Source organism: Podarcis raffonei, chromosome 8 (genome assembly GCF_027172205.1).
Source record: "Podarcis raffonei isolate rPodRaf1 chromosome 8, rPodRaf1.pri, whole genome shotgun sequence".
In the NCBI taxonomy this organism is placed as follows: domain Eukaryota; kingdom Metazoa; phylum Chordata; class Lepidosauria; order Squamata; family Lacertidae; genus Podarcis; species Podarcis raffonei.
Window position 1 is genome coordinate 91,694,489 of NC_070609.1, and position 26,990 is coordinate 91,721,478.

A 26,990-nucleotide genomic window follows, 5' to 3' on the forward strand; every position below is an offset into this window, starting at 1 on the left:
GCATGGGATAAAACATCTACTACTCTCTGGAAACCATTTGGATCCATTAAGTGGCAGGGGTGGACCATCCAAATCAGTTCCACCTCCATCCCAGAGGGGAAGGGTTGTGGAGAAGTCCAGTTGCACCAGGAAGTGATCCAACCATGGCACTTCATTTGTTTTGCTTTTACTTAGTGTCAGATCACCCACATCCATAGAGGTGAACACCAGGTCTATGGCATGTCTGCGCCTATGAGTTGGGCCAAACTTATTCAGGAACAGCCCCATGGAGGCCATGCTTTCCACGAAGTCCTGAGCGGCCCCTTGTAAGGTTGTGTTGGCGTGGATGTTAAAATCCCCTAGAACAACCAAGCTAGGTGTCTCTAGGAAAACATCCACCATGACCTGAAGCAGCTCGGGCAGGGAATCCTTGGTGCAGCAGGGAGGTTGATACACCAAAAAGAATCCTGTAATGCCCCTATTGCCCAACTTCTAGAACTTGCACTCAGAAAATTGGGTCTTCCCAGTAGGATGCCTGGTGCAAGCGAATGACTTCCTAAAAATCACTGCAAACCCCTCCCCCGCCCATATGACGGGTTGCTGTGCGTAAGAGAAGGCTGGCAGACAAGCAGTGGCAAGATAGGCCCATCTACTTCATCCAACCAAGTCTGTTACACATGCCAGGTCAAGTCCTCCATCCACGATCAAGTCGTCCCCCCCCCAACAAAGACATCACTCTGGAGAGGCCCTGTGTATATATAAAGGTTTCACAAGAGCAGAATATAATAGTAGGTACAGAGTTCAGATTCCTGAGTGTCTCAGCTTTCTGCTTTTAATAAACAAGTTTCTAGACCTCATAGCTGTGAAAATTGCTTGAAAATATGGGTCATGCCTGCTGAAATCTCTGAAGCCACAGAGAAGGTTTAAAATTTGTTCTTGCATTTCCCATAACTAGCAAAATCAAAATAAATAATGCAAAATAGTAAACATTGCAGAAGAAATGTCGACGAATACATTGTGCAGATTTGTGAGACTACAGAATGGATAGCAGACTTCAACTTTAGGAGGCTGGTGCTTGCATCACTTTCCTTTACATGTGCAGCATTAGGGTTGCCACCTATAAATCTGACAAATTACAGAGCTTTCAAATCTGATAAAAGCAGGAAGTCAAAAAGGGGTCATTGCAGCAGCCATTATCTAGAGCCATGTCATTTTAAACTACTAAACAAAAACAAGACAACTGCTCTCTGTTGCCTAACCCTCCTACTTTCCATACAAAGCAATTCCAGTTTCCAGAGATCAACAAAACAACTTCATAATATTTCTGCACAGTGGTTGCTGGTCTGTTTGGGCAAATGGGACACAGCCCCAAGAACCTCAGTCTGGGGGAGCACTGTTGCACTCAGGTCCTGCTTGTGGCCCCTGTGGGGATGGCATGCTGGAGGAGATGGGCCTGATGCACTCTTCGGCAGCAAGGAGCAGGGGCACAAAACTAAGTTGGCTCTGCCTCTCCTTGGCTGATTCCATCTACCATTTCCCTATCCCCAAAATCTCTATTGTTCCTTTGCCCATAAAATCATAGACACAGATATATTCCTAAATGATGGTGACATGACAGACACACCTCTCAGAATACCCTTTGGATGCCTGTTCTATAAATGAGGTGATTGGACCGAAGTGTTGGGTGGGCTATACCACTTCAGACTGCTAAAATGGCTTAGGCTGGTAAGATAGTCGGAGCCATTCCTGGATTGGGATAGTTTGGACACAACTGTCCATGCATTGGATTGGATTACTGTACAGTAATGTGTTCTATATGGGGCTACTCTTTGAGGTTGGGCAGGAGGCTTCAGCCAGGATACAAGGTAAGGTAAAGGTAAATGACCCCTAGACGGTTAGGTCCAGTCCACAGACAGTTTTCTGAGTTGTGACCAGCATGACTAAACCGCTTCTGGCACAATGGGATACTGTGACAGAAACCAGAGTGCATGGAAATGCCGTTTACCTTCCCGCTGCAGCGGTACCTATTTATCTACTTGCACTTTTGGGCGTACCTTCGAACTGCTAGGTCGGCAGCAGCTGGGACAGAGCAATGGGAACTCACCCCATTGCATGGATTTAAACCAACCTTCCAATCGGCAAGCCCAAGAGGCTCAGTGGTTTAGACCACAGTGCCACCCACTCCCTCCTGCCAGGATATTAAACCATGCTTTCAGGATTTGCACTGCCTGCCAATCTGCTGCTGGCCCATGTATAGGGTGTTGGTATTAACATACAAAGCACTAGCAGCTCAGGAAGTTTCGTCCAGTGAGGAAAACAAAAACACAAAATTAGACAAATCAAAGTAATGGGCCTTCTTAAATAAGAACTAACAGATCACTAGGTCTGGATGGCAAGCCCCCAAGAATTCTTAAATAACAGAAATGTGCAATTGCTGATCTTCTAACAAAAATATTTTTTTATTATTTTTTGATAAGATATTTATTAAGATTTTTTATAATATTACAATAAACTGAAAAAAGAAAAAACAGAATAACAAAAATACAGAATAAAGAAACTTTTAAAAAAAGAAAAACACACATACATTTTCAATTACTTATTTTCTTTTAACTTGTTTCCCGGACCTCCTCATACCTCCCTTTTTTGTATTCCACCCCAAAATGTTAGTTCAGCAAATCCTTACCATTATATTATTACCTATTTATAATCCTTTTTTTCATATCTCTTAAAGCATTACAGCTGGAAACCACTTAATTTCAATCCAACATCATTCTAACACTCATTAATTTTACAATATTTCTGTAAATAATCTTTAAATTTCTTCCAATCTTCTTCCACCGACTCTTCTCCCTGGTCTCGGATTCTGGCAGTCATTTCTGCCAATCCCATATAGTCTATCACCTTCATCTGCCATTCTTCCAAAGTGGGTAGTTCTTGTGTCTTCCAATACTTTGCAATAAGTATTCTTGCTGCTGTTGTGGCATACATAAAAAATGTTCTATCCTTCTTTGGCACCAATTGGCCAACAATGCCCAGAAGGAAGGCCTCTGGTTTCTTCAGAAAAGTATATTTAAATACCTTTTTCATTTCATTGTAGATCATTTCCCAGAAAGCCTTAATTCTTGGGCACGTCCATCAAAGGTGAAAGAATGTACCTTCAGTTTCTTTACATTTCCAACATTTATTGTCGGGCAAGTGATATATTTTTGCAAGCTTGACTGGGGTCATGTACCACCTGTATATCATTTTCATAATATTCTCGCTTAAGGCATTGCATGCCGTGAATTTCATACCTGTGGTCCACAACTGTTCCCAGTCAGCAAACATAATGTTATGTCCAACATCTTGTGCCCATTTAATCATAGCAGATTTCACCGTTTCATCCTGAGTATTCCATTTCAACAGCAAGTTATACATCTTTGACAAAATCTTAGTTTTGGGTTCTAACAGTTCTGTTTCTAATTTTGATTTTTCCACCTGGAAGCCAATTTTCTTGTCCAAATTATATGCCTCCATTATCTGATAATAATGTAGCCAATCTCGCACTTTGTTTTTTAGTTTCTCAAAGCTCTGCAGTTTTAGTCTATCTCCCTCCTGTTCCAAAATTTCCCAATATTTCGGCCATTTGGCCTCCATATTGAGCTTTTTCTGAGCCTTCGCTTCCATTGGTGACAACCACCTTGGGGTTTTATTTTCCAGTAAATCTTTGTATCTTATCCAAACATTAAACAATGCTTTCCTGACAATATGGTTTTTAAATACTTTATGTGCTTTAACCTTGTCGTACCACAAATATGCATGCCAACCAAAAACGTTGTTAAAACCTTCTAAGTCCAAAATGTCTGTGTTCTCAAGAAGCAGCCAATCTTTTAGCCAGCAGAATGCTGCTGATTCATAGTAAAGTTTAAAGTCTGGCAGGGCAAATCCACCTCTTTCCTTTGCATCAGTTAATATCTTAAATTTTATTCTGGGCTTCTTGCCCTGCCAGACAAATCTAGAAATATCTTTCTGCCACTTCTTGAAACAATCCATTTTGTCCACAATCTGCAATGTTTGAAACAGAAACAACATTCTAGGCAAAACATTCATCTTTATAGCTGCAATTCGAGCCAACAAGGAAAGCTTCAGATTTGACCAAATTTCTAAATCTTTTTTCACTTCCGTCCAACATTTTTCATAATTATCTTTAAATAACTTCCCATTTTTTGCTGTCATATTAATCCCCAAGTATTTCACTTTCTTGACCACAGTTAAACCTGTCTCATTCTGAAACCTCTCTCTTTCAATCGATGTTAAGTTTTTCTCTAAAACCTTAGTTTTTGACTTGTTAAGTTTAAATCCTGCCACGTGACCAAATTCTTGAATTAGTTCTAAAACCCTTTTAGTACTAGATTCTGGCTCCTGTAACGTCAGTACTAAATCATCTGCAAATGCTCTCAATTTGTACTGTTTGGCTCCGACCTGTATACCTTTAACCAACCGGTCCCTTCTAATCATGTATATATCCAGGACCGATATAAAAAGCAATGGAGAGATTGGGCACCCCTGTCGTGTCCTTTTTTCTATCTTAAATTCTTCCGACATCACATTGTTTACAATTAATTTTGCCTTTTGTTCAGAATATATTGCACCTATACCATTTTCAAAGCCTTGGCCTACCCCCATCCCCTGTAGGTTCTTCTTCATAAAGCTCCAAGAGATGTTGTCAAAAGCTTTCTCCGCGTCCACAAATATCAAAACTGCTTTAGTATTTATATTCACTTCTAACTTTTCCAATATATCAATTATATTCCTCAAATTATCAGACAAATGTCTTCCCGGGAGAAAACCCGCTTGATCTTTATGAATCTCTTCCATCAATACTTTTTTCAATCTCTTGGCCAGAATGTCAGCAAAAATTTTGTAATCCACATTAAGTAACGATATAGGGCGGTAGTTCTTGAGCTGAGTCTTTTCAGTCTCTGTTTTCGGTATAAGTGTAATATACGCCTCTTTCCACGACTCTGGTGCCCTTTTCCCTTCCAAAATTTCATTGCAGACTTCCTTCAAAGGTTGTAATAGCCACTCTTTCAAAGATCTATAATATCTAGAAGTCAGCCCATCTGGTCCTGGAGATTTGCCCAATTGCATATTTTGGATGGCACCTTCTACTTCCTGTTCAGATATTTTATGGTTCAACATTAATTTACTTTCTTGAGAAATTTTTTGTAATCCATTTGTTTTCAAAAATCGGTCTATATCCATTTCTTTCTCAGGCCCTTGTGAATATAATTGTTTAAAGTACTTCTGGAAGCAGTTTCTAATCTCGGTTGGGTTATGTATGTTCTTTCCTTCTCCTTCTAAATTTGTAAAAGTATTTAATTTTTGTCTTTTTTTTTCATTTGCCAAGCCAGCAGTTTCCCACATTTGTTGGCTGATTCAAATGTCTTTTGTCTCATTTGTTTGATTTTCCATTCTATTTCCTGATTCATCATTTCCATATATTGTACTTGGTATAATTTTATTTCTCTCAAAATCTCCTGTGACTTTGGTTTTGCCCTCAATTTCTTCTCACTTTCTTTTATTTTCTCCAAAATTTTGTCTTCTCATTTTGACTTCTCTTCTTTATTGCATTCTGTTGTATCAGAAACCCTCTCATAACAGCTTTGCTTGCGTCCCAGATTACTCTTTTTTCTACGTTGGTGTTTATGTTTATTTCAAAATAGTCTCTCAAAGTTTTTTGGGCCTTTTTATAGACTTCTTCATCTCCAAATAAGGTGTCATTCATCCTCCATCTGAAGGAGCCGGATGATATTTGCTTCATCTCCATCCTTAAAGCGTTATGGTCGGAGCAAGTTTTTGGGCAGATTTCCACTTTCCTTATCTTTGGTGCCATTCCTCTAGTTACCCATATTTGGTCAATTCTAGTCCATGTCATCTTGGCTTCAGAAAAGAAGGTTCCCTCTCTTCCCAAGGGATTCTTTGTTCTCCAAATGTCCACTAAATCCATATTGTCTGTCATCTCAAAAAAGGTTTTAGGTAGTCTCCCATCCTTGGTGACTACCTGCCTTTGTGCCTTGTCCATGTTTGTAGATACTACTCCATTCATGTCCCCCATCAAAATCGTGTTATAATCCAAATAGTCCAATAAAATCTCATGCAACTTTTTAAAGAATTCAGATTTCCCCTCATTCGGTGCATAAATTCCTACGATCAAAAATTTCTCTCCTTGAACTTGAATTTCAATTGCCAAAAATCTTCCTTGTTCATCTTTAAAAATTAATTTCAGTAATAGTCTCTCCTTTGCATATATCACAACTCCTCTTTTTTTAACTTTATCCGATGAAATAAACTCCTGTCCCAATCTCTTGTTAATGGGTATTTTCCTGTGTAGCCTTGTTACATGGGTTTCTTGTAGGCAAATCAAGTCCAATTGTTCCTTTTTTAATAGGTGAAAAACACTTTTTCTCTTCCGAGGGGAGTTAAGACCATTACAATTCCAACTTAAAAGTTGCAGAGCCATGATGGTGTTACTTCACTTTACCTCCAACTGCTCCGAGTGTCTGTTCTTGTTCTGTCGGTGGTGTCTCTTTCTCTGGGCCGTGTAATCCAAAGGATAAGTTTGCTATGTCTAGTATTCCTTTTTCCAGTGCTCTTGGCTCTTCTCCGACTTCCGCTTCTTTCTGTAAATCTTCTTCGTGGTCTTTCAAAAACCTGTCTTTGTCGTTGACTGATCTTATTTTTATCTTTCTTCCTTTATATTTAAAGGATAGTCCTTGAGGAAATTCCCACCTAAAAAGAACTCTGTTACTTCTCAGCAGGGCAACTAGGTCACTGTAGTTAAGCCTTAAATCCAGAAGATGTTTTGGGATATCCTTGAATATCTCCACTCTTGAGTCATCAATCTCCAAAGTCCTTTGATAGTGCAAATTCAAAATTTTGTCTCCTCCTTTGATCGGAAAGTAATCAAACAGTCTCTCACCTTGTTCCTCCTTTGTCCTCTTCCAAGTCTAAATGCACTCACTATCTTAAATTCTTCCTTGCCCAAGTCCTGTTGCCAAAAATCTGTAAATTCCTGTGTAAGAAAGTCAGCCAAATTGTCTTTCTCACGTTCTGGTACCGCCCTAATTCTTAAATTCTTCTGTTTATCTTTCAATTCAATCATAGACAATGTCAAACCGTGGTCCTCCAATTGCTTATATACTGGTGGTATCTTCTCTTGAGTAGCAGTTGCTATGTCTTTTGCTTCTTCAGCAATCTTTCTGGTTGAAGCAGATTCCTGCAATAATTTTTCAATAGATTGTGTATTGGTAGTAACCTTCTGTCCCAAATTATTAATGCTTGTAGTATTCAGATCAATTTTAACTGATGCTTCAGATACTTGTTTATTTGTCTCAGCTACTTGCTTGGCTAAATTTTCCAAAGATTCATTAATTTTTCCAAGTGCATGTGCTAAAACATCTTCAGATGACATAACTTTTGGTTTAACCTGTGGGGGAGCAACCCCTGGTATTCCAGATGCACCAGATGTTGAGGCCCTTCGCTGTTGTGCAGTGTCTGTTCGGTATTGCCTGCCAGACCTAGTAGTCTTTTCTTGCACCGGCTCTAATTTTGCTTTTCCGTCTGCCATAACACTCTCATGAGAATCCAAGGTCGGTCCCACGGTTTGAAAGGTTGTTTTGAAAAGGAATTTTCCAACCCAGTTGTTATTGTAACAATGTCAACCTCCTCTAGGGGGACACAATAGCCAGAACTTGAAACTTTTAAAGTACAAATATAGTCCTAATAAGTCCCCCAATTCACTTAAAGAAAAAATAACAGTTTCAGTCCACTTAAAAAGTTACTTTAAAACCAGGAGAAGTCCAGAAACACTGTATCTCTTTTGCAGAGCTAGCTGTCAAAAGTCCTCTGCTTACCGATAGGCTTTCCACTGAGCGGCTTTCCTTATCTAGGGGCAGTCCGTTCCCAGGTTTAAGGCAGCGGATTTTAGCTTCCCTTTCCTCTTATTTTGCAGGTAATTAAGCCACAGACTTTCCCCCCTCCACTCCTGCAATTTGGAGGGGAGACCACTTTCTTGATGTTAGGATTTGAGCCTTTTTTAAAATGTCTTTCCAGGCTTCCGCTTTACAGTCTCTTTGCTTTGATCTATTTACAAGAAAGGAAGGCAGACTTCCTGTTTATACCTTCCCGCTTCGGTCTCAAATTAGCTTATTTTAGTCCTTTTAAATCCAATTTTTGGTCCTACTCACGAGTAGTTACTTTGAAATCCAATTGTCCCAGGAAAAAGTCAGCGCTCTCCGATCACGGCTGTGCGGCTTCGCTCCGCGGAAGAAGCAGTCGACTCTCAGCACCGTGCTGCTCCCGTCCCGCTCCGGAGCCCCTAAAGGGGTTCTTTTGCAGATTGGGGGTGAGCAAATGGTGCCCGCCGAGTCCCCACGTTCACAGGCTTCCCCCGCCTGTGATTTTTAAAGGGTCCCCGCTTCGCCGCAGCGGCAAGACCCGATCCCACGGAGCTAGTCCCTCCGAGACTCAGAGGGAATCCGCCATTAATCGATGGCGCTGACCCGGAAGTCCTAACAAAAATATTTAACCTGTTGCTAAGAACAGCCTCCATCTCTGAGGACTGGAAAGCAGTCAAGGGAACACCATTTTAAAAAAGCAATCCAGGAGCTTTTTGCTGGAAATTACAGGTTGGTTGGTTGGTTAATTTAATGTCTGTTCCAAGAAAACTGGTGTAAAGTATTGTTAAAGATAGAACTACCAAGCATATAGAAGAAAAACTAGTATAACTTCTGTAAGAGTTTACTATGTCTTGTTAACTTGAGCTTTTTAAGAGTGTCAACATGTGTATAAAGGTGATCCAGTGGACACTGTACACAGACTCTCAAATTTTTTGGACAAAGTAACTCACCAAAAACTCCTAAGCTTAGAAGTCATAGAACAACAGTTCTCTTGTGACTCAGTAATTGGTTAAGAAACGAGACAAAGCAGAGCAGGAATAAATGAACAAATGTTGTTATTGTTGGTATTATCTTTACTGTTCTCCTTTTTTATCTCTAATTTATTTGTAACTGAAAATCAAAAACAAAAAACGGGGGCAGCCCAGTCTGTGGAGCGTGAGACTCTTAATCTCCTGGTTGTGGGTTCGAGCCCCACGTGGAGCCAACGTTTCCTGCCTCGCAGGGGGTTGGACTAGATGACCCGCGGGTCCCTCCCCCTTCGGCGATTCCGCGAACAGCAGGCGGCCAGGGATCCCCACCTTGCGCCTCGGAAGGAATCTGTGCGCTTGCGCAGAGATGACGCGAGAGAAAGAGAGGCGGGGCAAAGGCTGGTGCCGCGCCTGCGCCTTGAGACGCAAGCTCCGGCAAGGGGGCGGGGCCAGAGCCGGGCCCCGAGCGTTACGCCTGCGCAGTGCGCGGAGACGGAGACCTTCAGCTTGACAAGGAGGCACGGACTGACGGAGGAGGCGGAGGCGGCAGCGGCGGGCTGAGCGGCGGCGGCCCTTGAGGTGCGCGGCGAGGGAAGGCGGGCGAGGGAAGGCGGCTCGCGGCTGGAGGAGCCCGGCGACGCCCTCGCAACGGCGAGCGGGGCCGCCTGAGGCTTCGGGCGGAGGGCGTGGAGAGGGCCCGGCTTGGCCTGGGGCGCCGAGGGCCTGTGGGGAAGCGCTGCCCCCTCGCCGCCGCCGCCGCCCTCCCGGGCTGCCCAGCGAGGGGCTCCTCTGAGGGCGGCCTCCAGGCCCCCGCCCGCCTGCCCTCCCGCCCGCCGCCTGAGGGCTGTTGCCAAGGCCGCGCTCGCAAGGGGGGAGGGGGCGGCGGCGGCGTCTTATGTATTTGGCGGTGTGAAGCGCCCTGCGATCTTCGGCATACAAAATGAGCAGAATAAACACCAATGAAGAAATTGAGGCAGCAGAACCCAAAGGGAGAAGCTGGCAGGCGGGGCGGGAAGGTTCAAGGGCAACATCTGAACATTTCAGTGTAGTATGATATATTATGGCATCAAAGTATTTTGTGTGTGGTGTAGTGGTTAAGAGCGGTAGATTCGTAATCTGGGGAACCGGGTTCGCGTCTCTGCTCCTCCACATGCAGCTGCTGGGTGACCTTGGGCCAGTCACACTTCTCTGAAGTCTCTCAGCCCCACTCACCTCACAGAGTGTTTGTTGTGGGGGAGGAAGGGAAAGGAGAATGTGAGCCGCTTTGATGCTCCTTCGGATAGTGATAAAGCGGGATATCAAATCCAAACTACTACTCTTCTTCTTCTTCTTTCTAAAAAAATTACTTGCGGAATATGAATAGTTTCAGTATGAGATCAAGACTGTCAAGTGTCAAGATACCGAGGGCACTGCTAATCGTGCTTTCCAATGTATTTCTCATCGATAAAAAAATTGGTGTGGTGCCAGCAAATTTTTATTCTGCAAGTGCGTTCCAGAGAAAAAAACTTTGAGGTTCAAATCTCTGCTCACTGGATGGCTTTGGGGATTCCCACCCCCACCCCCCATCTCTCTGCATAGGCTGCTTCACAGGGTTGTTGTCAGGTTAAAGCGTGCAGGCTTGTCTGCCATCTCAAGCTCTTTAGAGGTAGTGTCAGAAACTCAGATATATAAGCTAGGCACCAAATGGCTCATTAAACCAAGGTTATAGCCACCAGAACAGAACATCTGGTTTCCATTTTGGGGCAAGACTGTTCTAAAGTCTTTATTTTTCAAATGATGGATTGATCATGATTGATTATCAGTTAAACATCTGGCTAACAGATGACAACTTTGAGCCAGGTCAGGCTTCCTCAGCCTCGGCCCTCCAGATATTTTTTGAGACTACATTTCCCATCATCCCTGACCACTGGTCTTGCTAGCTAGGGATCATGGGAGTTGTAGGCCAAAAACACCTGGAGGGCCGAGGTTGAGGAAGCCTGAGCTAGGTTAAGAACTTTGAGAGCTTAAAGAAGAAAAGTCACTTTATCCAGGGACAGCCCACATATTCTAGGGTTGCCATACGTCCAGAATTTCCTGGACTACTGTAGTTGGAAGCACTGTCCCAGCGGAAATCAGCAAAATGTCTGGGAGAATCCAGATGTATGGTAAGCCATGTCAGCAGTGTCGTTTTTGCTGATCTCCCAAAAAAATAGCTCAAAAGTGGTATTTTTTGTGTGTCCGGATTTTCACTTTTTGAAATACAGCAGCTGTAGCCTATTCCAACCTGTTTTTCATAATGGTAACAGACCATTCGTAACATAAGAATATTATTCACAACTGTGAACTGTGGGTTGGGGTAAGTGAAGACAAGCAACAATTCACTATAACATTGTTCACTGCTCCTTCTCAGGCTGCACAGAAAAAGCATATTGGTTCCTGAAATTCATTCTGATTGTGCAGATAAAATGTAACTGATAGAATTCTGCAAGATGTGGCATTAGTGTGTGAAAACAGTTAAGACCCCAAGATTCCCAGGTATGCACTTCCAGATGGTGGTGATGTCAGGCACCATCCTGGCAGTGCCCAAGCAGCTTCACTTGGTCACAAGTGGCCAGTAGTCTGGCGCCTGGCTAATTTTGAACACTGTTTAGAGAACAAGTAGTGATGGTGGGGTGATAAAGATGCAATTAATAATTCTACATGCAGTTTATTGACAGGTGAACTATGGGAATGTGTGAAATTGCTTTGTGTGGGATCGGGTTGTTTATCAGTCTAGTTCAGGGTTAGCCAATGTAGTGGCCTCCGGATGTTGCTGGACTGAAAGTCCCATCAGCCCTAGCCAGCATGGCCCATAGCAAGGGGTGATGGGAGCCTGGTGTAGCTCATCATGGTCTCCTCTGACTGGTAGCAACTCTCCAGTGCTTAACATCACCTGCTTCCTGATCCTCCTTTTTTGTTTAAATGGAGATACCAAGAAATTGAACCTAGGACCTTTGCTGTGCAAAGCACAAGCTATTATGGTTTCTTCCTCTTCTTTTGAGCAGTGTTCAAAATTAGCCAGGCATCAGGTGCATTTTGCGAACTGTGCAGGTCCAATTGTGACCACATGGAGATCTTTGAATGCCAGGTGGCAACTGACATCTCCATCTGGCTGGCCCTTCCAGCTTTCTTAAGCAGGTAGGCAGAATAACTTAGTTATTGCATTTATCTCCCACCTTTTCCTCCAAGGAGTACATGGTTTCCCCCCACCCCCAATTAATCCCTACTATGACTCTTTGAGGTAAATTAAGAGACTGTGACTGACTCCATGTTCACTCAGTGAGCTTCATGACTGAGTAGGGATTTGAACCCTGATCTCCCAGGTCCTAGTCCGACACTCTAAGCACTACCCCACACTGGCTTCCTAAAGTACTTCTGCTATGGGGCAGCTCTATAAATTAAGTAGGTAAATAAATATGTGGAAAGCAAAATGTCACTTAGAGAAGAATCTGAAATATTTTCTTTCAGGCTTAAATTTGTTTTATTCTGGATTGTTTTATTTGATGTTTTAATGTGTTGTATATCATTAAGGGTTTTTTTTTCCTTTAAAATGTAAAGCAGTATAGAAATAAGGATAGTGCTTAGATATTCTGTTGTGGCGACCGTAACCCAGGTTTAAGGTGCCATTTGGCAATTAGTTTACATATCTGCGTTTCTAACTCTGCTTTTGGGTAACAGCAAAAGGGAATATGTGACAATAAAACCACAGTTAAAGGTGGTTTGTACTTGCATGGTGTCAGCAGCTGTTAGTAGGCTTATTGGAATTCAGTGGCTTGGTTTAAAAATGTGTTGGCCTTCCTCTGAAAAACATAGATTTTAAAATCTGCACAGAGAGAGTCTTGAGATGGTGATGCTCATTTGTACATGCATGGTATTTTCTGCTTTGATCTCTTTCAAAGAGCTCAGGATAGCTTGTACTGTCCCCTCATTTGGAGGGGGATGGTTATCCAAAGAGCTTTGAGGCTGAGCAAGAATTTTAAGCAAGGCCTCCACTATCTATGTCTGACAGACATGCTGGTAAGTTATGGATGTAAGAGAGAGCAATGTTTAACTGGACTCAAAAGTAAATCTTTGCAAGCTTAAGTCCTGGCAATAACTGAATTAGAGCATATACAGAATTCCTATTCATCCATCATTAAATGGAAGCATGAGAGTTGTAGATAGACATACAACTTTTGTGAAATCTCCTGAGGTGTCACATTCGTGAAAATGTCAGTGGAATTGCTTGGAATCTCAGCAATTGGGCATTTTATTTTAAACAAAAATACTACTATTCTGATGCAGAACTAAGGGTGGGAAGTTCCATACTGATAATTCCACAATAAGTGCTGTGGCCATAGGGCTTTTTGTGTGTGTCTGTGATACCTCCTGAAATTTGTAGTAACCCCACAATGATTGTATTGGGTGGACATAGGAGTTGCCCGGCTCTTTTGGCTTCCAGGACTATTGTAAATCTGCAGGTGGACTGCATTCAGTAGCACCTCTCAATCTTGCTCAAGTGTATATATCTATTCTTGCAGTCGTGTGTGCCCAGGTTCATCCACACGTGCTTACCTCTCTTCTTCATGGTCATTCTAATTGTGATTCCTTGCAGAGCAACTCCAAAGAGGGAGCTGCTGCTGCTGAAAATGAAAGGATAGTATGGTTAAACTCATGCTGCTTTGGTTTCTTTCTGAAATGCCAAGCTTTTAAAATGTTATCACTAACAAGGAAGTTGGTTTAGAGCTATAGGAAACGTTTTGAGTGGCAAAGATAATAGGAGCATTGGATGGGCAGGCAGATTTCCCAGGAGAGGCCAATATTACCTTATCATAGTTATAGATATCAAAGTGAATTTTGTCACTGTCTCAAGGAAGCAATTTTTTTACACCCAGGATAGACTGGAGAAGTGGGTGGGTGGTTTTGAGTGCTTACTTTAAACCCTGTTGTATGAGAACTGTAAACAGGCAGGTCTTAGCTCAGCCTTCGTCAGCCTGTTGCCTGTTAGACATTTTGGACTACAACTTCCATCAACTCCAGACAGCATAGCCATGCTGGCTGGGGATGACAGAAGTAGCCTTTGAGCTTCTTATAGTCGTGCTATGCAGCCAGGTGAGTAGCCACACACTAAATATGCTGGATATGTTGGTGCCAGCACTGAACTTGGAATGATTTGATGTCTGAATGCCTGGCATTTGACTGCAACTTCTTGAAAAGCTGCACAACAATTGCAGTTTTGGAATATGAAAATCCAGTCCATGTTTCATTCAGTATGTGGCATTGGCACATACAGAAATGGCTGAGATGTGAATCAATACAGGCTGGCTGGGCACTACACCTGATGGACGTTAAGTCTGTACAGACCCTGGCAGGTGGTAGTCCCAAGGATTGGTTGGAGCACAAAGCCCCCGCATAACTCAGTACTGCTTTCTTACAATAACTCTTTTGCCTTCTCTTCTGGTTCAGCTGAAAATTAACCAATTGGGGAACCTGTTAGAAATAGCACATTAATTGAAGCAGAGTCGGCTTCAATTTGAAAACTTAAAAAAAATAATCATGAATGAAACAATATGTTTATAAAAGCCAATAAATTAGTTCTCTGGTTTTCTCTCCACTGATCTCTTAGTCTCAAAACTGCAACACTGCAGATCAATAATGCTAAATATGTTACAATTTAATTTCCTTAAAAATACAATCTCTTATTTGAGGCAGGGGGTGGAAGAAGCCAAGATGTAAATAAACTTTATGATGATGATGATTACTATTATTATTGGCGCTATTTTTAATGTTTCTGAATACAATTTTATTGTATTGTGAATTTTTAAAAAAAAATATTGGGAAGAGCAAAAAGAAAAGAACAAAATAATAATTATTGATTCTAATGCTACCTTTGAAAACTATTCTGTCTACAACAATACAAATTGTTCTTATCTAAAATATTCCTAAAGTGCAATACTACAATGTACATGGATGGCACACAGTAGGTCGGTATCTTTCATTGGGCTGGCTTCGCTTGGTGGTAAAACATTATATTAGGCTGAAATGATGGATGCACAGTACAGAATTTCACCAGAAAAGGAAGGGTTAGGAAAAAGAAAACTGGTGATTGGTAGCTTTGTCTTTCTTGGGAGTATACATGTCTTCAGACATTTTCTTTTTCCTGCCTTGCATTCAGTTGACAAGGGTTTTTTATAGGCGCCAATTAGTATAGATCATAATTTCTGAAACTGAGGACTGGGGACCACCACTGGGCACTAGCCCACTGGAAGAAGCAAAGATCACCAGTGTTGAAGCAATGATTCTTCAACATCAGCTTCGTTGGACTGGTCATGTGCGGATGCCTGATGATTGTCTTCCAAAGCAACTACTCTATTCCGAACTTAAAAATGGAAAGTGTAATGCTGGTGGTCAACAAAAGAAGTTTAAAGACTGTCTCAAGGCAAATATAAAAAAATGTAGTATAAACACTGACAACTGGGAAACACTGGCCTGCGAGCGCTCCAGTTGGAGAACAGCCTTTACCAAAGGTGTCATGGGCTTTGAAGACACTCGAACTCAGGACGTAAGGGAGAAATGTGCTAAGAGGAAGGCACGCTTGGCAAACTCTCTCCATGATAACCCCCCCCCCCCGGAAACCAATGTCCCCACTGTGAAAAGACGTGTGGATCCAGAATTGGCCTCCACAGTCACTTAGGGCCTCATTGTTAAAACTGTGTTCATGGAAGACAATCTTACTCGGCTACGAGTGATCGCCAAAGAAGAAGAACTAGCCCACTTCCAGATCAGTGTTAGCACTGCAGTCCACCCCCTCTCACAGGGGACAGATGCAAGCAGCAGCTCTAAAAGTCATAATAAACTGGGAATAGAGAGGGTAGCTGGTATAGGAGGAAGTGAATGTACAAGGAGCAGGGAGGAGGGATGGAAGAAATTGCCTGTACTTGGGGGGTGGGAATAGGGCACAAATTATATGTGAAAGCAAAAGGGAGAAGAAATTGAAGGGGGGTAAAAATACTTTGAGAGGCATATAGGAAGCAAGCAGACAAACATAAAATAAAAAGCCATCTCCACTTGGAGAGTCCAGATTAACACATTCTGCATAAAATGGGGAGGCTGATTTGAAATACCTCCAGAATCAATGTTAATTGGACTTGAGGAAAGCTTGGAACCATGATTTATTATTGAAAGAATTAGACACAGAGAATGGTCAGGCTTAGGTTGGATCCATGCTTTTTAGTGAATCTACTTTATAGAAAGAATTGACTCACCTGAATGAACTGAAGAGCTGGATTAGGAATTGAATGGCTGAATTCAGAATGCACTGCTGCCAGTAATTACAAGAGCTGACTGCATACAGATACTCCCTTTTCCCCCAAGCAGGAGGCTTGGAGCCTCTATAGCTGGCAGGCGTTTGATAATGATAATCATAGGTGTCATATTCCCTTTTCCAAGGGAAAGGTTGGTCTGATGTATAGTAAGGTAAGGGTCTCTTCAAGTAGACCTGTCGTATGTGAATGTTATGTATAACTTATGTGTACATTTGAGAAGCCAGTAGTAAACAGTTTCCCAGTGCACATGCCCACATATACTATCTCCCTGTCCCTATCCCCCACATATTGCACATACATGCTTTTCATACCTCTGGACTTATATGAAGCGGCTCCTTCCCTTCAGGGGTCAAACCTAGTAGAGTAGTGATATTAATTAATGTGTATTTTTTTAAAAGTTTGCCTGTCATGCTGTCCTTGAAGGTTTGGAATAAACATTGCATTACAGTGAGTATAAAAGTAGTGGTTGCAGGTATTATAAGTGATAGCTTTGATCTTTAATGATGCATGCATTTCCCCCCCATATTTGACAGGTGTATATCAAAGAGCTAGAGGAGAGTCCTGTAGGTTCACGTTGAGAAGTAAATGATTTAGGAGCTAAATTGTGAAATAAGAAGTCTGCAACCATGTTCAGCTGTGGTCCTGCTAGACCCCCAGGTATCTATACGTATATGGAAGTTCAGATATTAAAGAACCTTAATACTAAGATGATGTGTTTAAAAGCAAGAGTTATGTTATCCAGCAGCACAAAGCTGGCTTGCTGATATCCCACATGTCAGACTTGCAAAGCAGTTCTGCGTTTTGACCGCTGCTATCTTCCTGAAGGTGACATTGGAGAGGAATGTGCCAAGAATAGATTTCTTCTTCAGCAAAGTTCAGAAGAACTCCTGCTATGCTTTAGGGGGGAAATGGAAATAGAAGCGTGAGAGTAGCAAGATAGCTATGCATAAGGTTCTCTGTACAGCCCAATAGGTCAACACCTCATAGGGCAGAGTCAACAGACAATTTAGTTTTTACCATTAAATTTATTTCCTTAAGACAAGGTTTTCCAGTACATGGAGTTGGGAATAATGCAACGAAACTACTTCCCCAAGTAATCAAGCAGCAAGTATCTTTAGTGGAGTTTGGCCTTGCTGTAAAAAGACTTGTCACTTCCCACAAGCCTGGCAATTTTCTGTGGGTGGCAGTGGGGTGGGGGGAGCCAATATGAATTTTGGATCAAAGGCTTTTAAGGTTGATGAGGAAGCTGTTGATACAAAGGAGCCATTCTGTTGCTCTTGGAACCATACACAAGAGAAAGAAGTTGTTGGCTTAGCAGACAGTGCCATGGAATAAATACGTTATTGAACTCAAACTATTAAATCTTTTTATCAAATTTTGGATTATTTCTTTGCCCTCGAAAAAATTCTTGATAGTCGGAAAGGAAGATTTATGAATAGACTCATGGTTCTTCATCATATGTGACATGTAAGGTAGTGGCAAGAAATTGCTGAGAATGGTGTTCATACATGCTCATTTATTTCCAAATATGTACTGGTTTTTTTGCTTCTTCCAGACCCCATGGCTATCCCACCATCCTACTGTGACCTGGGGAAATCTGCCAGGGATGTATTCAACAAAGGATATGGTAAGCAGGACCATTGCCACAAATGCTAGCATTATGCATATATTCTCTAAATATTTTGGAAATCTGTTGCTAAAGGTCTTCAGATGTGTTAAGAATGGCATATTTTTGTTCACAGCTTTGAAGTGTTCTTGCTCCTTTGCCTAGTTTCTCTATCCTTCTTCACTCTATCAATCTGTCATCCATCCTTAAGAGTTTTTATTGGATTGATGGCCTTGCTTTCATCCCTTGATGTTTTAGTTAATGCTTGTTTTATTTAAATGCTATGTTTTATTTAAAGTGTATATTCATTTTCTCAAAAAATGCAACACAACTAGCTAAAAACTAGCACTAGCAGGAAGGAAAGCCCATCTCTTAAATTCTCAGATGAATCAATTGGTTTTGAGCTGGTGCCTGCAACACTTGCATTTCAGTCTTCTGCTTTCTGACTCTCCTCATCTGACTTTGTCCATAATCTCTCAAGATGGATGAGGGCCTCCATTCTATGGTGATTGCAGATTTCACAAACTGGCATGGAACCTCCTATTGGCTCACTTTAGGCTTATTAAAGCGGGCTCTGCACCACATAATGGCTTGCATATTCAGCTCTGGGATTATCTCTGCAGCAACGCTGCAACTTTAGTGGAATTTTGAGAATATGAAGTGTGGCATAACATAGGTGAGCCCCATATCAGTTTCCCTGAGTTTAAAGGGGTTTGTTGATTGTCTTTGAGCTGTTCTTTGGAGGTACTGTACTTAAAATGCACCCAAAATGTCCAAATCTTAGCACAATTCCAAAAAGTGAACATGTACTCACATCCTGTTTATGGCCTTTCCATAGGCATCTGTTTGGCTGCTGTGGTAGTTGAGTGCTAGATCTGACCCAACAGGACCCTTCTAAAGAGATGGGAAGCCATTAGTTCCCTGAATCAGAGTTGTTCAGTCAACCAGATGTTGCCAGTGCCTGCCAAAATCTGTGGGTCTCTGTCAAGTGATTCCTAGAGTTTCCATTAGAGCTAAGCTGGCCTCTCTCTTTATTGGTGCTCATCACAAGCACCTTTTAAAGGCAGATGCACCCAGTTTGTTACTTCTTGGGCTTTGTTTCTCATTCATTTATTGTGGTATAAATAAGAAACTAATGTTTTGGCAATTTCAGGGTTTGGAATGGTCAAGCTAGAGTTGAAGACCAAGTCTTCCAGCGGAGTGGTAAGTAATGAGTACTTTGAATTATTGTTGCAACAGGAGAGTTTGTGGAGCACTAATATTACCTTTACAGCATTGGCAGAGTCAATGTACACACCTAACATTCTGCTTCTCCTGTATGTTTGGGGTGTCCTGAAGGTTATACTTAGGACCCCTCCATGCAGTATTAGCTTTAGTGTTTTGAGGCTTGACTCCTGAGTGCTTGACATCTCATAGAGCAGCTGTTAGTAAACTGTGAAGAAAGGATTTGGACTGGTGACAAATGACCTGTCCAGTTGTCTGCCATGTTCAGAATAGCTGTAGTGGGAGAGGTAATCATTTGAAGGAGTTTAGAGCTAGAACTATGGCTTAAACAATCTGACTCTGCAAGTGGAAGTGGCAGTATGGATACTTGGATTGGTTCACCTTTACTGACTTATTAAAGATGCTAACTTCTAATGTGACTTCTCCCTTTTACATGCAACACTGATTTTTGGATGTTTATTCAGCTGGTAAGAGAACCACGTATTTGCTTTCTTGTTATATATCTCTCCTTCAGGTTTGTGTACTTGGACCATGACCCACTGCCATTCCTAATCCATTCTAATGGCTAAGTAAATGTGGTTAAAGGTAAAGGGTTACGCGTCCCGTAAATGTGGTTAACCAGACACTAAATGTTGCATTGTGTACAGCTCCATACATCAGTAGCATTTGCACTTGAACTGTCAAAAGAATTGGAGACAGCAGTGTGATCACAGGCATGCTATTTTTGATAGCCTCAAATTTAGAAGTTAGTATTTCTGAGTAGTATCACTTGGTGACTAAATCTCTGAAGTAGTTGGTGAGGAACTGGTGGCTCATGGAGAGCTCCCCATCCAGCCAGTAGCATCCCTGCTCACCTTGCAGCAGGACTTAAGCTTTTTAAAAAACGTCCTCTTGGAATCCTAAACGCTCTGTGTGTGTGTGTGTGTGTGTTTGCTTGGTTGCGTTCGAGTTGTGCTCCGCGGCAACCCGGAAGTAACAGAGTGCGTTACTTATGGGTTTCGCCACTTGTGCATGCGCAGACGCTCAAAATGACGTCATGCGCAGAAGCGGCGAAAAGTGGCTTGCGCAGTCGTGCCGTCACTAGTTACATTTGCTTCTAGATGCGAACGGGGCTCCGGAACAGATCCCGTTCGTATCTAGAGGTACCTCTGTATATGAAAAGAGGGTGGTCCTGGAAGTTGCAGCAGTTTGTATATTTATAATGACAGGACTTCTTATGCATATCCATATTGCTGAAGATTTGTGAGCAGCATCTCCTGAAGGCTCTTAAGTGCAGGGATCTTGGAAAGACTTTTTAGTGTGATGTGTGGCACTTCATTGCCCTCCTTGGAGCTCTATTCCTTCCCAAGGTGTTTGTTGGTTGTCATGCGCCACCCCTTTGACCATTAGTATTCTAGTTCTTCTCAATTGTTTCAGAAAATTTATTTCTGCAAACTGCACAGTACAGGTAACTTGCATCTTATGCAGGGGTTACGTTCCTGGCCATCATGTGTTTCAACAAAATCATGTAAAGCTAGAAGGCCTCTATGCTGCTGTGGCCTTCCTTTTTGATCTGTCTGACGTCATGAAGACCTATAACTTCACATGTATGTGCTGAGCTGAAATGTCACGTCAAAAGCAGAATTTGGGGATTGGCTCAGATTAAGTGGAGCTTGGCACTCCAGACATATGGGGGGTCTAAGCAACCATCACATATGACAGTTGTAAGATGAAAAGTAACATATGTTGTGTGCATTCTTGCTTTCCCCACTCAGATCTTGTTGCAGCTGCCAGGAAAATCCTGGTCTGATCATATGACTGCAAGATTCTTTCTTTTCTCCCCACTCAGCAAACAAAGAAAGTTAAATGAAATGTTTCTCCTCCACTGGCGCCAGCTCAACCTTTTTAAAGAGGATCTAGGAATTATTTTTAACTGGCCACTACGAACACACACACACACACACACACACAAAGTTACCCAAGATATCATATCCTTCTTAAGCCAGGGAAAATCTGTGTTGAAGCTGAACCATGTTTCTGAACTAAATTTGCCTTCCCGTTTTCTTTTTTCCAATTGCTTCTCTTCCTCATTAGCTTGTAAGTTGTTGTCAGGCACTTGTATGTGTGTGAAATTGTACAGTATCTAAGGCAACATTAGCATCTAGCACCAAGAAGCTAATCACTGTACAAAAATAACTTAAAAAGATGGGCTGTGCCCACAGACTCATAACTTTAGGTTAGGCAGTTGGCTATTTATAACCCTGATCATCAGCTACTTGCCTGATTCCTGTGGCACATAAAAATAAGCTTTAGGTGGCCACAAAAGCTTATAGGTGTCTGTGTGTGCCTCTTAGGCTCTAAATAGCCAACAAAGGCATACTGTAGGCAAGCTGACTAGAAGGGTTTTTTGTTGAATAGTAACATATATAGCCTGATATGCAAGGCTCATTTTAAAAATAAGTGGTTTATAGATGCTTTTAAATAAATAAACAAACAAACAAACAATAATGACCTAGACCATAGGTTCTCAAATGGTGGTCTGCAAGCTCCATTAAGATGGTCGATGGAGCAGTTGCAGTATGAGTCTTTCAACACTATTGAAGAAAAGAAGTATTAGCCTCATGTAACACAACTTCTGTTGCCGTGTATTAAGATTCCAAATGTGTAATTCTTTTATGCACACAAACTGATTACTTAAAAGAATATTTGGAAGTAGGGCAGGATATTGATCAGGAAAGATTGAAACTATTATCAGAGAGCCCTTCAGTGAACATTCTGGTGGCTGTGTCTAGCACCCAATATATTGTAATTTTTTGTACCTTATGAAGCGTTTGTTGCTAAATTGTTGGTTCCAGACATCAGAAAGGAGAAGTTAGATGTGGTAGGACCATGAAATCCAGTGCAGATGTGAATAAATGTTACAGGGTGATTATAAAGCATATTGTGCAGGCGGAACTAAAGCTTGCATGATTTGCTGGAATTGCATATTCATTTTAAAACATGATTGCATTGTAATTCAAATGTGGTATGTTTACAGGAATTTATCACCACTGGTTCCTCCAACACAGACACAGGCAAAGCCTCAGGCAGCCTAGAGACCAAATATAAGTTCAAGGACTATGGACTTACGTTCACTCAGAAATGGAACACTGACAACACCTTGGGGACAGAACTGTCCATGGAGAATAAGGTAAGAGGAAATGGAATCATGACTTCAGCATAGCAGGTAAACTAGAAGAAATTAAACAAAGGCTTATGGGAAAAGAATGAGTTGTGTAAAATAGCTTTTTCTATGTTGTGGGGAGTTTTTTAAGTGGGGGTGAGGTATTCTGAAGTTAGTGGTTGGTAGTAATGTAATGTAGATTATATCTGGAGATATCTACAGACTATACCTAAAGATAGACACCATTGCTGAAAAGGTCCTCTCACCATTTATCAGCCACCTTACCTCTGAAGGTAGGGAAAATTGGTGTTCTGAATATACCTTGACCGTAAAATGGTGAGGCTGCTTTATAATCTATCAAAAATTGATGCCTAGATGTGCTTTTGTGAGTTCTTGAGTTTCAATCCAAGAAATATAATTAGTATGTCAATGAATTCACATATGCAGAAACAACAAGTACTTGGGCTGCTAGTTAGGTATTTGAGGCAAAAAGTGTGAGATCTTTTGAGTTATATGTAATTTGGGAACCTTCCATTTTATCACAGGTGGCACTAAATAATGAGGTAATGTATAATAGCCTGGTTTTCAAAGACTGTAACATTTGAAAACTTTTGATTCTCTAGGATTTCCATCATACTTTTTTTTTCATTTTTCTGTGCTGCAGACTACCATAATTTACAAAGAACAAGAAATGCTAAGTAGAAATGCTAAGTAGAAGCAGTTAAAGCAGGAAGAAAATACCACTTATTAAGTAATTAAAGACGAGTACTATATTTTTCTTTTTTCACTTCAGCTGGCTGAGGGACTGAAGCTGACCCTTGAAACCATGTTTGTACCAAACACAGGGTAAGTATTCATCCCTCCAGAGGGCTACTTTTAGCTGGGTGCTTTCCTCATAGGTGATGGTACCACTTGCAGACTGTTGTACTGGAGCTGCTAGCTCACATAGGAGGTGCTTTCCTATTCTTTTGCTTAAGGCTGTCTTTAAATGAATGTATTGAAATATTGACAGTGACACTGAATCAATTATGTAACATGAGGTAGCACGCAGGGGTAATTCATGCCCAGTTTTCTGCTAAATGTATGGGTTTGTAAGAAATGCCTACTAGAGGTTATAGATGGGATTAAACTTGATTCCCTGTTCTTACACCTTCCCAGGAAGAAGAGTGGAAAGTTGAAGACATCCTATAAACGGGAGTATCTAAACCTAGGTTGTAATGTTGACATTGACCTCGCTGGACCAACCATCCATGGCTGGGCTGTTCTGGGCTATGAAGGTTGGCTTGCTGGGTATCAGATGGCTTTCGACACAGCCAAGTCCAAACTTTCACAGAATAACTTTGCATTGGGATATAAGGCAGCAGACTTCCAGCTGCACACAAATGTGTAAGTATTTCTTTGTGGTCAGGAGGCCAGAATGTACAGAAACCAGAAAACATAATAAAACATAATCAATAAAATATGCAATATCAGCTTTCTGCTAAGACAGGCGATATGTATATATGAAAGGGATTAAATTTGAGGTTGTATTGAAGGTGACCTTTGCCTTCAGTCTTGAAGGTTGCAAACCAAGTCTTTGCTGACCACCTATGGTTCTTTCCCAGAAAGAGCACAATTCTTAGTCCGTAGATTTCTAGGGCATTTGCCAGGATCCAGGAACTCATTAAAAAGGAAATGACTGCACAGTTGAATTACTTTTGGTTCTCTCACATTATGCTAGCACCGGGGCAGTTAATTTGCATGGAGCAGTGTACATTCCATCATGAAGGCACATGCTGAAGCTAAGGAGATCTGGATGGGAAATGACTCCTTCCAATCTCCATTCACTTGCTCTTGCATCCAGAGTGCAGTTTAGAAAGGAACATTTCTGCTTCATATCAGAAAGTGCTTCCCTCGCAATCCAGCTGGGGAAAAAATATCATTTCTATGCTTGTCACTATTTCAGATCTTTCCCTATTCCAGCTGATAATTGGTGCATCTTCATATATTAACCTAAGTCTAACTTTAGCTACAGAACCTCTAGTCTAGTAGGGAAAATGTCAGGACAAGAAGGGAATATATATGGGTTTAACCATTTTATTCAAAATTGTTGTCAGCCACTCTTAGCCCTAAAAGCAGGGTGGGGTGGGGACGGACTAGAAAAACAGAAAATCAATACAAGCTAGCGTAAGGCTGGGGTAGAGGTAAAGAGAATAAGGGCAAATATTTGCAATTGTTTGAAAAACTTCTATAAAGGCAAAATGAAATCTTCATTTGCTCTCTTAAAAAATAGGAATGATGGCACTGAATTTGGTGGCTCCATCTATCAGAAGGTTAATAACAACATTGAAACATCTGTCAGTCTTGCTTGGACCGCTGGCAGTAATAACACTCGGTTTGGTATTGCCACCAAGTACCAGTTGGATGATAAAGCTTCTGTCTCGGTAAGAATTTTGCCATCTTCCCAGTATGTTATACATGTGTGCTGATAATTTCAAGTTAATTGTATAGCACTGTCCCATTTTCCTTGCCTCTTGGCTTTATGCCTCAGATGTCTTTGGAGCAGTCTTAACAATAGCAGAAGTTTTATGTTAACCTTTTCCTTGTGATTCTAGTATGAACCCTATATGGAACAATTTCAGTGATACGAGTTGTCAAGTGAAAGTTTCAGTATGGACTAATGTCTTATAAAAACAAATTCACTTGTTTGTTTTATGCTAGCTGTGAATTGTTTGTGTAGAATCAACTTAGGGAGTAGGAAGACTTTCACTATTTGTTAGATTTTTGGTGTATTTGGCAGTGGTATCAATCCTACGTACTGTATCGAGATCTCATTTGGTAGATAAGTCTTCATCCAGGTCCAACTTCAGGTGGAGTGAGTGCTCTTATTGAATTTCCTACATATAGAATATGTCCTCTGGGAGAAGGGTTTGAACGTAGCCTTTCTGCATGCAGGGTACTGTTTTATATGGAGCAGTATTCCACCTGTAGGTTGAGGGCTTAGGTTTATCATCTTACTAAGAATGAAGCCTTTTGTATTTTTGAGGATTTTTTTGAGGATTTTTTTAGGGACACAGGAGGCGCTGTGGGTTAAACTACAGAGCCTAGGGCTTGCTGATCAGAAGGTGGGCAGTTCGAATCCCTGTGACAGGGTGAACTCCCGTTGCTCAGTCCCTGCTCCTGCCCACCTAGCAATTCAAAAGCACGTCAAAGTGCAAGTAGATAAATAGGTGCCGCTCTGGCGGGAAGGTAAACGGCGTTTCCGTGCGCTGCTCTGGTTTGCCAGAAGCAGCTTAGTCATGCTGGCCACATGACCCGGAAGCTGTACGCCGGCTCCCTCGGCCAGTAAAGTGAGATGAGCGCCGCAACCCCAGAGTCAGTCACGACTGGACCTAATGGTCAGGGGTCCCTTTACCCTTTACCCTAAGTTTTGTTTAACATCCAATCTTCCTTCCTTCTGGGTAATGTTGACTATATTGCATGTGATCATTTCCTCTTCGTGACACACAGGAGAACGGATTTTGACTACATTGATGCTTAAGGGCAATAACATTAGTGTTTCCACTACTGTGGGCACCATTCCTTTACCCAGACTGGTGAAGGAGGGACTTTTTATGCTCAGAAAGCAGTTGCCAACATATAACTACCAGCGTCTTCCACCTCTTTGCTGATGGATCTAGTTCTAGAAGACTGCTGACTCTTCATAAACTTTCTCAGGAAAGCAAGTAAAAACTGGTAACGCTGTTGTATGTTCCTTTTTTCTTTCTAGGCCAAAGTCAATAATGCCAGCCTCATTGGACTTGGCTACTCTCAGACCTTACGACCTGGTATGTAAACTGTTGAATGTATTGAATGCATAGCTTAATTGTGCTTGCATCTTGGCTGTAGGACAAAATGAGTTAGAAAATTCCAGTGATACTTCCAGGGCATCATGGGGTAGTGGGTAAAGAACCCTGTAAAGAACAGTATGCGCCACCTTATTTTTGGATTATGCCTTGAGTAAATCCTGCCACAAAGGGAAGCTAATGTAGCCAGTTTGTGTCTAGAGAGAACAACTTGCCTGAGAAACCTCAGTGCATGGGAGTCTTACCAAAGAATTACCTTGAGATCTAGCACATGCTGGTTCTCTCAGCTGCGAGTCTTCTCTTCTGACTTTCCCCCCTGTTCTCCCTTACTGGTTGATAGTCTGCTGTATTCTCTTAATAATGGCACTGTGTTTCTCCCAGGTGTGAAGTTGACTCTCTCTGCTCTGATTGATGGCAAGAATTTCAGTACTGGCGGCCATAAAATTGGGCTGGGATTTGAGCTCGAAGCTTAATGTAGGTTTTAATGAAGTATTAGATCTTTATTTGGAAGATGAAGGAGAAAACCCCACATGTTCTGGCCTTAAACTCTTCCGTGAAACTTCAAAAAGTGTGAACTTGATATTCTTCCAAAGAATTGTTGTAACCCCCAACATTTGAAGTCTGGAGAGTGCAAACCTACCATGAAGGGCAATACTTGAAGGCATGCATGGAAGTTGTAATGGTTGTGCTACATTTCAGTTCAGTTCCTCAGTTTCTTTAAAATGTGTTCCTCAGAAGACAGCATAGCATCTGGTGAAAGGAAATAATCTCCCATCCTTCTGTGTTCCTACATCACATCCTGCATGTCCTGCACCTCACGACCTTTTGTATAACTGGTCTCTGTGCTGTAGTGAAAGCTTTGGTTTTGCATCAAAGTGGAAATAAATCAAAATCACATTTGGAAGTTACTCCTTGTATGGTTACTGTCTCTTTTAGCACGCAGCTAAAAAGCCAAAGACTAAGCTACAGTAGGGAGACAAGGAGA

The 26,990-nt window shown here is 41.7% G+C and overlaps 1 protein-coding gene across 3 annotated transcripts; it reads left to right on the top strand.

Moving 5' to 3' along the window:
• The first annotated feature begins 9,369 nt into the window (after positions 1 to 9,369).
• On the top strand, positions 9,370 to 26,913 carry VDAC3 (voltage dependent anion channel 3). Of its 3 annotated transcripts, none has more exons than XM_053401611.1 (10): positions 9,370 to 9,466; positions 16,743 to 16,866; positions 17,765 to 17,836; positions 18,969 to 19,018; positions 22,056 to 22,208; positions 22,975 to 23,027; positions 23,340 to 23,567; positions 24,454 to 24,604; positions 25,930 to 25,987; positions 26,387 to 26,913. In XM_053401611.1, exons 2-10 carry the CDS (start codon positions 16,836 to 16,838, stop codon positions 26,476 to 26,478), a joined length of 888 nt encoding a protein of 295 aa, XP_053257586.1. In that variant the 5' UTR covers positions 9,370 to 9,466; positions 16,743 to 16,835; the 3' UTR covers positions 26,479 to 26,913. The 3 variants fall into 3 exon arrangements, with proteins under 3 accessions (XP_053257586.1, XP_053257588.1, XP_053257587.1); XM_053401612.1 differs by lacking the exon at positions 9,370 to 9,466 and adding an exon at positions 12,467 to 13,996; XM_053401613.1 differs by lacking the exon at positions 16,743 to 16,866 and having other exon boundaries at positions 9,371 to 9,466.
• Positions 26,914 to 26,990: the final 77 nt, after the last annotated feature.